The sequence below is a fragment of the Monopterus albus genome, unplaced genomic scaffold (genome assembly GCF_001952655.1).
Source record: "Monopterus albus unplaced genomic scaffold, M_albus_1.0 scaffold223.1, whole genome shotgun sequence".
In the NCBI taxonomy this organism is placed as follows: domain Eukaryota; kingdom Metazoa; phylum Chordata; class Actinopteri; order Synbranchiformes; family Synbranchidae; genus Monopterus; species Monopterus albus.
Genome location: NW_018128103.1, coordinates 34,723 through 48,220, shown reverse-complemented (window position 1 = coordinate 48,220; position 13,498 = coordinate 34,723). Strand labels below are relative to the sequence as shown.

The window sequence follows — 13,498 nt, the reverse complement described above, 5'->3', positions numbered from 1 at the left end:
GTGTGTGTGTGCCTCCTCTCTGTGCTGTGGCTGGAGGTCTCAAAGTGGGGGTAGAAAGTGTTGAGGTCATCCGGCAGGCTGTCTGTGGAGCTGATGATGCTGGTGGTGGTCCTGTAGTCTGTGATGTGCTGCAGGCCTTGCCACATCCGTCCGGAGTCAGCAGTAGAATAGAAGCCATTCAGCTTCTCTCTGTACTGCCTCTTGGCCACTGTGATGGCTTTCCTCAGTCTATACTTTGCAGCTTTGTACTCCGTCTCATTGCCTGATCTGAATGCATGAGAGCGAGCACGCAGCATGTGGCGTACCTGACTGTTTATCCAGGGCTTCTGGTTGGGAAACCTCCTGACTTGTATGGTGGGCACAATGTTGTTGATACAGGTACTAATGTATCCGGTCACATACTCAGCATAGTCCTGTACGCTGACAGAAAAGTCCTCTGAGGTGGCTGCAGCTTTAAACACATCCCAGTCTGTCTGGGCGAAACAGTCCTGCAGGATGCCTTCAGTCTCTGGGGTCCAGAGTTTAATTTGTTTGGTGACAGGGTTTGTTTATTTCAGTCTTTGTCTGTAAGCTGGATACAGGAACAAAGAAATGTGGTCTGAGTGTCCAACGTGGGGGTGGGGTGCAGCCCTGTATGCACCCCGTATGTTACTGTAAACATCATCCAGAGTGTTCTTGCCCCGGGTGGGAATATTCACATGTTGGTAATATTTGGGAAGTACAGTCCGTAAATTGCACTGGTTAAAGTTGCCTGCAGCGATAAATACAGCATCGGGGTGAGCTGTCTCTAGTTTTTGAGTCCAAATCCAATAATTCATCATACTGCCCAAAGTAAGGTTTCTTTTTTATAGCTATGGTACACCCAGAAGAAGATTATATGACTAAAACATAGAATGAATTTTATCTGCTTCCACAAAGTGGAGATATAGAGCTCTAGAATCTCCACGAATATCCATTCATCCATGAACAAAAGCGATATACTGATTTATTTTGAATTTATGTGTGACATAGCCTATCTACTGATGGGCTTGCTTTTTTATTGTATGCCATTTGTTGGATCATTTATACTGAGATACTAGTTATGAAGCACCTGTGTGAAATAATTTCTTATTCAGTTCTGGTCTCTTTTAAACAAATTTCAGAATTGGGATCAGCTTTACTGGCCCAGTATGCTGACTCAGTGATTCTCAATGTGCTTCCATGAGACAAGCAAAATATGTGTAGCCTATATAAATAAACAGGAAAAAGGAGAGAGAAGACTATACATTTATTTATTATTTATGATCAATAAGAGCTTTCAGAATATTTACAATGCAATGGTTAAATATAATTTACTGTACAATTCTGTTTTCATGAGAGTGTACTGAAGATGTTCCAGTATCTTTTCAGACCTTTCATATAATTATAAATACTGAGCTTTACACTTCTCTCTAATGTTCCCTCCGGACATTATGCGGACCACCCCCTTCTGTATTGTTGTACGTATGGGACCGTACCATATGCACAGATAATAGGGGGGTATTGATGAGTCCGGTAATTCAGCTGTGTGTCTGATCATGCACCCGGAGCCTGAGGCCCAGCCCGCAGCGCAGCCGCGTTCAGTATCCAGACTAGATCCAGAGGTTATTGGTGAAACTGCGCTGGAGTGCCGCCGGGCAGGCTGACGAGGGAGGCGAGAGGGAAGACAATACGCCACGCACAAGGCGCAGCGGGCGGACAGCCATTGCTTTACGCTTTCGCTGCGGATAAAAACGCAGCGTCTCGGCTGAGTATCACAGACCTAGCAGCGGGAGAAACACGGCACCGACTACCGCCTGGACCCTCTCCATTGTCTCTGTTGGTCTCCCTGACTGTGTTTGTTCTGTGAAGATGTCTCATGTGACCGCCTTGTTGATGCTGCCAGTCCTGTGTAGCATCATCAGCACCTCCAGCGCTGCATCCTCGGTAGCACGTAAGTAGGCTATGATACACGCACGTTTGTGCACCTATCTTTGTGAGGACGCTCATTGACATAATTAATTCCCCAGCCCCATTACCCTCACATTAACCATCACAATTAAATGCCTTCAACCCTTCCGGAAACCCTACCCTAAAACCGAACCCCCAAACAACCCTAGAAATGGTGTCTAAAATTACACTGCTCCTCACAATGTATAGCCAAGTGTATTCACACACACACACACACACACACGCAACCAAACGTGGCTAATTTGGTGGTTTGCTCTTGCTGGGACCAGTGCAGCTCTGTGTACAGTCGGGGTTGTGGAAACCAGTCGGGACACAGCATGAGGCCAAACTACCAGTATCAGCGGGGCTGCAACCATACAATATGTTAATGTGTCACTGACAGTCAGGGTCATGCCTTCTGTCTCACTGAAGAGGAACACCTGAACCATTAAACACCAGCCTACACGTTTTTACAGAAGGACTCTTCTACAGTCACATAAATGGGTTATACCACACTGCAGTTCAGTTGTAAACAAAAACAAAGACCACGTTTTAAATATTTATGTACATGCTGGGTCTAATAACAGTCTACATGATAACAATGACAAGCCTATGTAATATTTAATGATTTTTGGTGAGAAGCAGAAAGGAAATGATTTATCAGAGATACTAGTGCTCAATTTATGTTATCTTAAAGTAGTTGATGGGAACATGCTCATTTTGACAAGATTCCTAATTATCACTTAAAATTTGCCTGAAAATTGAATGGGAACATAACTACTGTTGACACCGGTAGGCTAGCTAGGTAGGTATGCTTATTATACTGACAGTTGCAGCGTAGTTGTCTGTGGTTGAAGTGTGCGATGGCTTTCTTGTTAGCAGCCAAAAGTGATCCATTCAGTTGGTGTCTATTCCAGATATTCAATGATCTCTATAGCAGTCTCCTTCCAACAGGACATACTGTACTATATTTAAACGACAACCCCCCAAAATATTAAAATGTCATTTTTACAAGTCCGTTTTTCCAGCAGTAGTTTTGTCCCCAACAGAACTATTCTCTTCCTTGATTTAAATGTTTGCTCTCTTCTATGCTGTGCATCTCTATTTTATCATTTTACTTTATTAAACTCATTTCTGAACTGGAGATATATGAAGAAATCTTTGTTTGTTATGGTGTTAAGGTGTTTATGTTAAAGACTGCTTATTGAGGTGCAAATCATTTCAGGTCAGATGGATATTTAGAGAATCTCGCTGTCAAGACCCCACAGCACAGCTTCACAACACGAAGCTGCCGCTCATACCCATAGTCCTCTTACTGACTGAGAGCAGAACAGTCAGATGGCGTCTTAGTCAGACCTTTTCATTAGCCATTTTCAGATCATTAGAACTGATTCCAACACTGCTTTCGGTTCCAGGACTTAATTAAGTGTTGCTTGCATTTATCAATTTTGCAAACAACACAATTTCACCGACTGTTTAAAGAAATTCATCACTTTGCATTCCTCAGTGGGCTTCTTCACAGTCCAGCTGGTCAGTCTTTTAGATGCTATCCAATCATTACAATGGGAAACGCATACTATAGTCAGGCATTTCATTCTACAAATAAATGTTTTTATTCAGCAATGCTTTGAACATGTCTAGTATTTCACCAAAATTTTTTAAAATGTTTCCCTCAGAGGTGTGACCATGAAAAAAGGACCATGTACTGCAGTGTTTCATAAAAATCAGTAATCAGGTTACTCAAAAACCCCAGTATACATGAGATCCTAGGAAATTTGAACAGCCTCACACCCAAGCACAATGAAAGTGGAAATACAGGTGTACCTACAATTAGAAAGCCTGATATCATTATGTGACTGCATCTTCTCATAAACAAAGATGGACTTGGTTGATCAAGCTCGTATTTTGGTCTCTTTAGCGAAAGAGACCATATCACAACATTAGCTGCCCCATTAATCATGGAATTAATCATGGCAAATAGGAGACAAAACAATCCAACAAGCAGTTTGCATCTCCATCGGCTTTTATCTGAGGTGACAGTGCACCAGTGACAGCTTCCTGTTTTTCTCTTTTGCACATTTGCTCCTGTAGAAAGCTGATGACAAATCGTGGTTACACATATACATGGTAGAGAAATCAACATTCTCTGAGAGAAATCTACCTGGGAAAATCAGGTTTCCCTAATCCCCTACCCCGATTATGGAAACCAGGTTTTCCATTTACATAACAGTTAACAAATCGGCTTACTCAAAAAAGCTGATTATAACATGCTTACTTAAGTGCATGTAAATGCAGTCATTTTATGTGTTTATTTGAGAGATCTACCATGAACACCCAGGGGTTAGTAATGGTCAGACAAAATGTGTTCCAAACATCCCCGGTCTCCCCTACTGATTGACTTGCATCCATCCATCCATTTTCTTCTGCTTCTTCTGCAAGGTAGTCCAAATGTCCCTCTCCCCAGCAACATTGTCCAGCTCCTCTGGTGGGATTCTGAGGCGTTCCCAGGCCAAATGAGATATATAATCTCTTCAGTGTGTTCTGGGTCTACCCTGGGGTCTCCTACCAGATAGATGTGCCCTGAAAACATCCAAAGGGAGGTGCCTTGGAGGCATTGTGATAAGATGCCTGAACCACTTCAACTGGCTCCTTTCAATGTGAAGAGGCAGCGGTTCTACTCTGAGTTCCTTCCGGATGTCTGAACTCTGCGCCCTATCTCTAAGGGCCGGCCACCCTATGAGGGAAACTCATTTCAGCTGCTTGTATTTGTGATACAAGTCCCCCAGCAGGCCTATGGAGTCCCCAGGTGGTGCCCCTTCGAGGACCCCACCCAGGGTCTCCAAGAAGGCCACATACTCTGAACTATTGTTTGGTGCATAGACACAAACAGCAACTTTAAGTTGCATAGAGGCAACCCTTTCATTCCACGGGGAAAACTCCACCACAGCTGTGCTCAGCCTGTGATTTGTGAGTATCCCCATGCCCGCCCAGCGCCTCTCACCCTGGGCAACTCCAGAAAAGGATAGAGTCCAGTCTTTCTCCAATCTCCTGAGCCAGAGCTACAGTATGTGTGGTGGTAAGCCCAACTATATCTAGTTGGTATCGCTCCACCTCCTGCACAAACTTCGGCTCCTTTCCCACCAGAGAGGTGACATTCCACATTCCTAGAGCTGGCCTATGCAGTCAGTGATCAGCATGCCCAGGCACCCAACCTAGTCTGGCACCCGACTTGCACTGCATCTGATTCCTTTTCCTGCAGGTGGTGGGTCCACAGGGCAGTGGCACCATGTCAGTCCCATGGGCTGTGCCTGACCGGGCCCCATGGGCTAAGGCGCGGCCACAAGACGCCTACTGGCAAGTTCCCCTCCCAGGTCTGCCTCCAGTGAGGATTCCTTAGACAGGTTTGTACAGGCTGATATAAAGTCCCGCCAGTTGAAGGTCACGGGCATTCAGTGTTGGTTTACAGCCTTGCCGCTTACGTGCAGAGATTTCTCCAGATTCTCTGAATCTTTTGATGATATTATGGACTGTAGATGATGAAATACCTAAAATCCTTGCAATTGTACATTGAGAAACGTTCTTAAACTGCTGGACTATTTGCTCCCACAGTTGTTTACAAAGTAGCGAACTGTGCCCCATCCTTGCTTGTGAATGACTGAGCCTTTTGGGATGCTCCTTTTATACCCAATCATGATGCCCACCTGTTTCCAATAAACTTGTTCACCAGTGGAATGTTCCAAACAGGTGTTTTTTGAGCATTCCTCAACTTTCCCAGTCTTTTGTTGCCCCTGTTCCAGCTCTTTTGGAACATGAAACAAATTTTATCAAATGTATCAGTCCACACTGTCCCTGAGCCATGCCCACATCACTATGGAACCCCGAGATTTGCTGTTTTCTTCTGGTGCGCTTAATGTCCACAGACAGCTGTTTGAAACATACAAATTGACAGCATTTGTGAACTGATTAAGAGTTTTTACCTTTACTGTTATTATTAACAACATTGACATATAGAACAAGGCCCATAGTGTCACGTTTGGTAGCACTGTTGACCGACAGGAATAAAATCAGTGAATCAATGAATAAAAGCAGTGCTAATTTTGCTGTGTATACAGCTCAGAGATCCTTAATTTAAACTGTTTCTATCCAATGAATTTGTGATATCAGTACACCTGGTGAATACAGTCAGGAGCTGCTGCTGACTGGACATCTGCTTCTCAGGAAGGAGATGGCTGTACAAAGGTCAGAGTCGGTGCATTTCAAACAGACAGATGCTATAGTAGTGTTTATATCTTGCTTTTATTTCTGTACATACGTACAGCATTTACTGGTATCCATTTCACACTTGTCTACATTTTTGTGGAGATGTTTTTGTCACCTTTCTTCTGCCTCTGAGACAAAAGGGTAATGTAACTCCATTCTTTATCCCACCTACAGTACAAAGGTCTGCAAAGATATTTATTCAAAATATATATTTTGACTAAACATTCCTGCCCTGCAGATTTGAAAGGTGAAAATTCTGTAGTTTGCTCCATCATGGTGTAAAGAGGATTGTGGTGTGAGCTTGGATTAAGTCACTTGCAGTTAAAATTAACTGCAAGTGACTTAATTGTGTCACTGTTAATTGTGACAATTGTGGAATAGGCACATCCAAAACAGCCAATGAAACTTCTCAAACCGTCCGACGGAATCCACGTCCCCAAAACTCAAGAGTTTAGGTGAATGGTATTTCAATACACTGCTTCAGTCACAGCGTTCATGCTCTTCAAGCTTGCAAACATACACATTTAAACAATTGTGGAATAGGCACATCCAAAACAGCCAATGAAACTTCTCAAACCGTCCGACGGAATCCACGTCCCCAAAACTCAAGAGTTTAGGTGAATGGTATTTCAATACACTGCTTCAGTCACAGCGTTCATGCTCTTCAAGCTTGCAAACATACACATTTAAACAATTGTGGAATAGGCACATCCAAAACAGCCAATGAAACTTCTCAAACCGTCCGACGGAATCCACGTCCCCAAAACTCAAGAGTTTAGGTGAATGGTATTTCAATACACTGCTTCAGTCACAGCGTTCATGCTCTTCAAGCTTGCAAACATACACATTTAAACACTTGCATCAGCCCTGTTTCTAAAATCGCAATTTTAAAAATCACTGACCAAAAAAATAGGCTGTAGTCAAAAGCAGGGACCGTGGGGGCATCTTGAATTGTTAGGTGGCGCGCCTCCCATCCCCACCCCAGCACTGTCCCGGAAGCAGAGTGTAGAATAGTACCCCACTGATATCAAAAACCGTCATCTGAATCCTGTGAAATAAAAGCAAATCATCATTATGCATGGGAGTCATATTTACAAATATCATATAATCCATGTATTTTCAAACTATTAAAAAATCCAGTTCATGGTGCCCCATACTCATTCAAATGATAATACTAATGACTTGAGAATTCTCTCTGCACCTGATATGATTAGGATATAACTGGGAAAAATTATTTAAAAAGCAATTTGGCAATAGATGTTCATAATTATCATCATTAAATGTAGTCTGGGTTGTCCACCTGTCTAGTGCTGACAGCAGTAACCATATTGTTCAAATAACACATGTCTTGAGAAAGAAGGGCTACTGGGCTTCTGTGCTGACCAGCTAATCTCTTTTTTGTTCCTGTAAACTGCTTAATACATGCTTTGTTGTTGTTTTGTAATGCATATGAGGAAGCTCATTACCATTTCCCACACCTGGCAACACACACACCCACACAGCCATATATCTATCTTTGTGAGGACACTTATTGATATAATGCATTCCCTAGTTCCTTACCCTAATACTTAACCATTACAATTAAATGCCTAAGCCCAACCCTTACCCTAATACCACATCTAAATTTAATTTTAACCTGAACTCTAAAATCAAGTCATAATCCTCAAACAATCTTTTTTTGAAGGGGTGTGAGGACCAGACACAAAGCCGCTTTCTCAAAATGTCCTCGGGTCATGGTATAAAATTAAAACTGGTTCTCACACTGTTGGCCATACAAGTACACACACACATTCACACATCTAGCACTCTCACCCCTCCCCCATCCAAAACTCCATCTTGCATCAGTTCTGATGGATGTGTCAAGAACAAAGACCAGCCTATACAGTCATACACACACAGTCTAATGACATATGTCCAATTACAAGACAATGCTTTTTTAATCCTTTTACAGCCAAACTGCTGCCTGATCAAAAAAGTGTTGTTGTTTTTTTGCTATTGAAGGGTATTCAGTTCATTTTAAAGACTAAGTCCACCTTTGTCAGCTTGTGACAATTAATGATATGAAGTCAGTGGTAACTATAAAAACAATGGGCCCCATTCATTAACAGTTCTTGTAGGATAAGGCTGGTCATTTTCTATGTTAATAGTATTTTGAGCACACTGCTGCACTGGGTGACATGTATTTTCATTACGACCCCACACCTAACTATGTTGCCCCAAAGGCACTGAGTGGCCATAATTTCCTGAAGTTAGCATGAGTCACATTCAGCTGTGCAGATTTTTGTCCTCTGCTTTGTTTACATTTTGCTAGCTGCTCACGCTCAGGTCTGGGGTTTGCTAATGAAGAAACATGTCACCCAGTGCAGTGCTCTGTTTCACTGATGTATTTTTAATTGTTTTTCAACAATGGAAGTCTATGGCACAGATGAAGAAGGTGATCCATGTCTGACACACTGACAAATATTAACCTTGAGTCAAGGCAATTCATTGTCGGTTTTAGTCTCTGTATGGCGACTGGTGAAAATACTGTTAATATAGAAAGTGATCGGACTTATCCTTGAAGTAAAAAATTCTCCTCAAAACCCACTTTTGTAGTTTTTACATAGATTCTGGAATTCACCAATGTTTTGGTAGCAACAGAGCAATAGTGGTGTTGTACTGTACTTAGGTACCATTTTTAGGTATCCACATTTTACTTGAGTATTTTCAATTTGTGCTACTTCAAATGTTGACTTCACTAGAAGGAAATATTGTACTTTACACTCCACTACTTTCATTTTATGACTTTAGTTACTAGTTCAAATCAAATCAAATTTTAGTTGTATAGCACCAAATCACAACAAAAATCATCTTAGGACACTTTACAAAGTCAGGTCTAGACCTTACTGTTATTATTACAGAGGGAAAACCCAACAAATCCCCCTTAAGCAAGCACTTGGCGACAGTGGGAAGGAAAAACTCCCTTTAACGGAAGAAACCTCCGACAGACCCCAGCTCTTGGTGGGTGGCCTTCTGCCTTGACCGGTTGGGGTGAGTGGATAGAGGAGAGAGAAAAGAAAAGAAAAGCAACAAGACACAACAAACAATCAAACACTGGTCAGGTTGATGTGGCTGGTAACTGCTTATCTGAGACATAGAGCTCCAGAACCAGGGCAACCTGCAGAAAGGTACAGGGAGACAGAGCGAGAAAGAGAGGACACACTACGGGAGAGAGGAGACACACATTTAGTGATGGGTAGTGGAGGGATGTAGATGGATGGAGAGAGAGGAGAGGGCAGCCTAGGCCTATAGCAGCATAACTAAGGGAAGGCTCAGGGTCATCCGATCCAGCCCTAACTATAAACTTTATCAAAAAAGGAATGTCTTATGTCTTCCAACAAGACAATGATCCAAAACATAAAGCAAAATCTACAATGGAATGGTTCACAAATAAACATATCCAGGTGTTAGAATGGCCAAGTCAAAGTCCAAACCTGAATCCAATCGAGAATCTGTGGAAAGAACTGAAAACTGCTGTTCACAAACGCTCTCCATCCAACCTCACTGAGCTCGAGCTGTTTTGCAAGGAGAAATGGGCAAAAATTTCAGTCTCTCGATGTGCAAAACTGATAGACATACCCCAAGCGACTTACAGCTGGAATCGCAGCAAAAGGTGGCGCTACAAAGTATTAACTTAAAGGGGCTGAATAATTTTGCACGCCCAATTTTTCAGTTTTTTATTTGTTAAAAAAGTTTGAAATATCCAATAAATTTCGTTCCACTTCATGATTGTGTCCCACTTGTTGTTGATTCTTCACAAAAAATTACAGTTTTATATCTTTATGTTTGAAGCCTGAAATGTGGCAAAAGGTCGCAAAGTTCAAGGGGGCCGAATACTTTCGCAAGGCACTGTAGCACTACTTTCACTAGTATAATTATTAAAACAAAGTATTGGACTTTTAAAATTTTGACCTGCTAGGGATATCAGTGGTCTTGTTCGCAGTAGTTTTAATACTGATTATTATGTTATTTTTTGTTTCTGGTTTAGGGAAGTGTGAGAACAGTTTGGCCACTCCTCTGCCCTACAGCTCCTTCACCAGTTCATCAGTCTATGCCCAAGGATGTGGAGCTGGTTACGCCAAACTCAATCGGAAGCAAGGTATGCTTTTGCAGTAATAAGATTTGTGTAGTTCCTGTTATTATGTATACACATGGGATCATATTTTACTTTTAATGAGTTAATGTTCTGATGATATAATTAGCACTACATACTGCATGGAATAGTCAAAGGTCAAAGTGTTTATTTGTCATATGAACAGTTAGGAAACGTGTTTCCCTGTACAATGAAATTCTTACTTTGTCATCCACATGAATGCCACATACAAGTGAAATATAAAGTAGATGAGCAATAACACAAATCTAAGGCACTTTAAAGCAGCAAGTGAAAGAAGCACAATAAAAATACAACAAGAACACAATATAATGCAGAGAGAATATATGCTATGTGGGAGCCATGAAGTGCACATATTCAGCAGTGAGTGCGCAATTATTCATGTGCAAAATGAGCATGTAAACAGTACAGATGGAATTGCAGTACATGAGGTAGATCCTGAGTCAGCTGTTTAGGAGTCTGATGGCAGAAGGAAAGAAAGTCTAGAGGTCCTGCATTTCACACCTCTGAGCCTCCAACCGGAGGGTAGGGGTAGGTGTATCTCTTCTTTCGCATGATTTGGTACATGGTCCATGATTAAATACAAAAACCATACTGCATAATTTGTAATGATACGATACAGTACGATTCAAAATGATTTCAGTTCACTTCAGCAGATATTCAGTTTTAATTTAGCTTTTATTTGAAACAGTATACATACATTAAAGTATCCTTTTAGAGTATAACATTAAAAAGAGTTAGTGTTTTCTCAAAGCAGTTTTGTGTTTCAAGCAGCAAAACCCAAACAGATAAAACATGAGGTCTCTCTTTAACACTAGTAAACAATGCTCACCGGTGAACAGTAAATCTCCAGCTGCTGTTTCATCGTCTCATACAGAGCTGGGATGCGTTTTTCAATCCTGCTGACTTATTATTGTGTGCCTCAGCTTTGGAGTAGCTGTCATTTGTCCAAATCTCACATTTTCGGCAACACAGGTGTGTGTCCTTAAATTACAAATTAAAATATCTTATAATTAAATATCTTATCAAATCAAATCAAATTTTATTTGTATAGCACCAAATCACAACAAAAGTCATCTCAGGACACTTTACAAAGTAAGGTCTAGACCTTACTGTTATCAATATTATTACATAGGGAAAACCCAAAAAATCCCCCTTGAGCAAGCACTTGGCGATCGGCCTTCGGCCTCGACCGGTGGGGGTGAGTGGATAGAGGAGAGACAAAAGAAGAAAAGCAACAAGATACAACAAATAATGAAACACTGGTCAGGTCGATGTGGCTGGTGACTGCTCGTGAGAGACGTAGAGCTCCAGGGCCAGGGCAACCTGCAGAAAGGTACAGAGAGAGAGAGAGAACACACTACGGGAGAGAGGAGACACACAGTCAGTAATATGTAATGGTGGCATATAGAAGCATAGGGAGAGAGAGGGGAGGGGAGGGGAGAGAAACTCAGAGCATCATGGGGCCCCCCAGCAGCCTAGGCCTATGGCAGCATAGCTAAGGGAAGGTTCAGGATCACCTGATCCAGCCCTAACTATAGGCTTTATCAAAAAGGAAAGTCTTAAGTCTAATCTTAAAGGGAGTTGAATTGAAAAGTGCTTTTGGGGCCAGTGTATAGCTTCAGTTACTGATTTCAACCCAAACCGGGTGGAATTATCAGCTGATGTGCTCTGGCAGTACCTGGTAATAGTAGTACTGCTACTTGCCTCAAGCTGATTACGCTCATAACAATCCCCAAAACAACCTCGCCTTGTATGGCCTCTCAGTTGCAATCTATCCAGCATGGTTTGCCTTTGGCAAGGGAGAGGAGGCTCTCTGACGTACTTCGGTGATAACTCAGTTCACACCGACAGTAAATGCAAATAACTTTGGTCTTGTGAAGAGAACCATTTGGCAGGGGTTGGGAGCTGAACTTGCCATTAGAAAGACCCTTTTTAAAAAAACTGCTGCATCTCTTTCTGATTACCCAAACTGTGGCAGGCCAAGGATCATAATCACAGAAAGTGAGTGTGCTAATCACAAGGCAAAAAATCTGTGGTTTTAAAGGGAATTTGCGTTAACTTGTTATTATAGTGTTAACTTTGACAGCCCTAGTTTTATCATGAAAGCAGTACCATAGTATGACCTGAGGCCCCATCAGAGCTGAAGTGAACCAGAAAGAGAACCAAGTCCTCTTTCAAATGTCCTCACAGTGTGAACACAATAAGAACTACAAATAAGTATTTGATACACTACCGATTTTTCAAGTTTTCCCACTTACAAAGAATGGACAGATCTGTAATTTTCATCGTAGGGGTACACCTCAACTGTGAGAGATCTGTAATTTTCATCGTAGGTACACCTCAACTGTGAGAGACAGAATCTACAAAAAAATTCCAGAAAATCACATTGTTAGATAAATTGGCAGTGTATCAAAGACTTATTTGCCCCACTAGAGGGCCGTTTTTGTTGGTCCCCTTTTTGGTCTTCTTTTAAGTGGACCGAGTTTGGTTCATTTAACAGGGACAATGTTTGAAAACACCCTAAGCTGAAGAACAAATGCTTATGATTATTTGTTGCAAATGTTCCAGATCCATCTTTCTGCTCTTCCCTCTTACTGTCCTTCCATCTTTCACATAGGTGCTGGAGGCTGGTCACCTTTGGATACAGACCATTACCAGTGGTTACAGGTGGACCTTGGTTCTAGGAAGCAGGTGGTTGCCATAGCGACACAGGGTCGCTACAGTAGCTCTGACTGGGTCAGCAAATATCGACTGCTTTACAGTGACACACAGAAAAACTGGAGGCCTTGTCTACAGGATGGAAACATCTGGGTAAGAATCTTATGTCTTGTGTTCCAATATTCTCTTATCTAATGTAAACCTTCAATTTAACCCTTTATATGGTTTTTTGCAGATTTGTGTCAAAAATTGCACAAAGATGTCATTCACTTACTGCTGGAAACAGTAGAGCTTAGTCTTTCCAGTGCTAGTGATGGCTTCTGTCCTGATATCTGTTGGCATAGATGTCCATTAGTAACGTTGAAATATTTATTGTAGTGTATAACTTCAGATCTTGTCTCAGTCATCAAACTTCAATGTTTTTGTGAGTCCTTTGATGTAAATTGCCTGTATACTAATGGATATAGTGCAAGCAGGAAT

The 13,498-nt window shown here is 41.8% G+C and overlaps 1 protein-coding gene across 1 annotated transcript in view; it reads left to right on the top strand.

Moving 5' to 3' along the window:
* The first annotated feature begins 1,478 nt into the window (after positions 1 to 1,478).
* Positions 1,479 to 13,498, top strand: part of cntnap2b (contactin associated protein 2b) — a 42,841-nt gene continuing 30,821 nt past the window's right edge. The window contains exons 1-3 of the mRNA XM_020619620.1: positions 1,479 to 1,951; positions 10,235 to 10,345; positions 12,978 to 13,171. Of these exons, the coding sequence (XP_020475276.1) occupies positions 1,870 to 1,951; positions 10,235 to 10,345; positions 12,978 to 13,171 (387 nt within the window). The 5' untranslated portion in view covers positions 1,479 to 1,869. The remainder of the gene's footprint in view (positions 1,952 to 10,234; positions 10,346 to 12,977; positions 13,172 to 13,498) is intronic.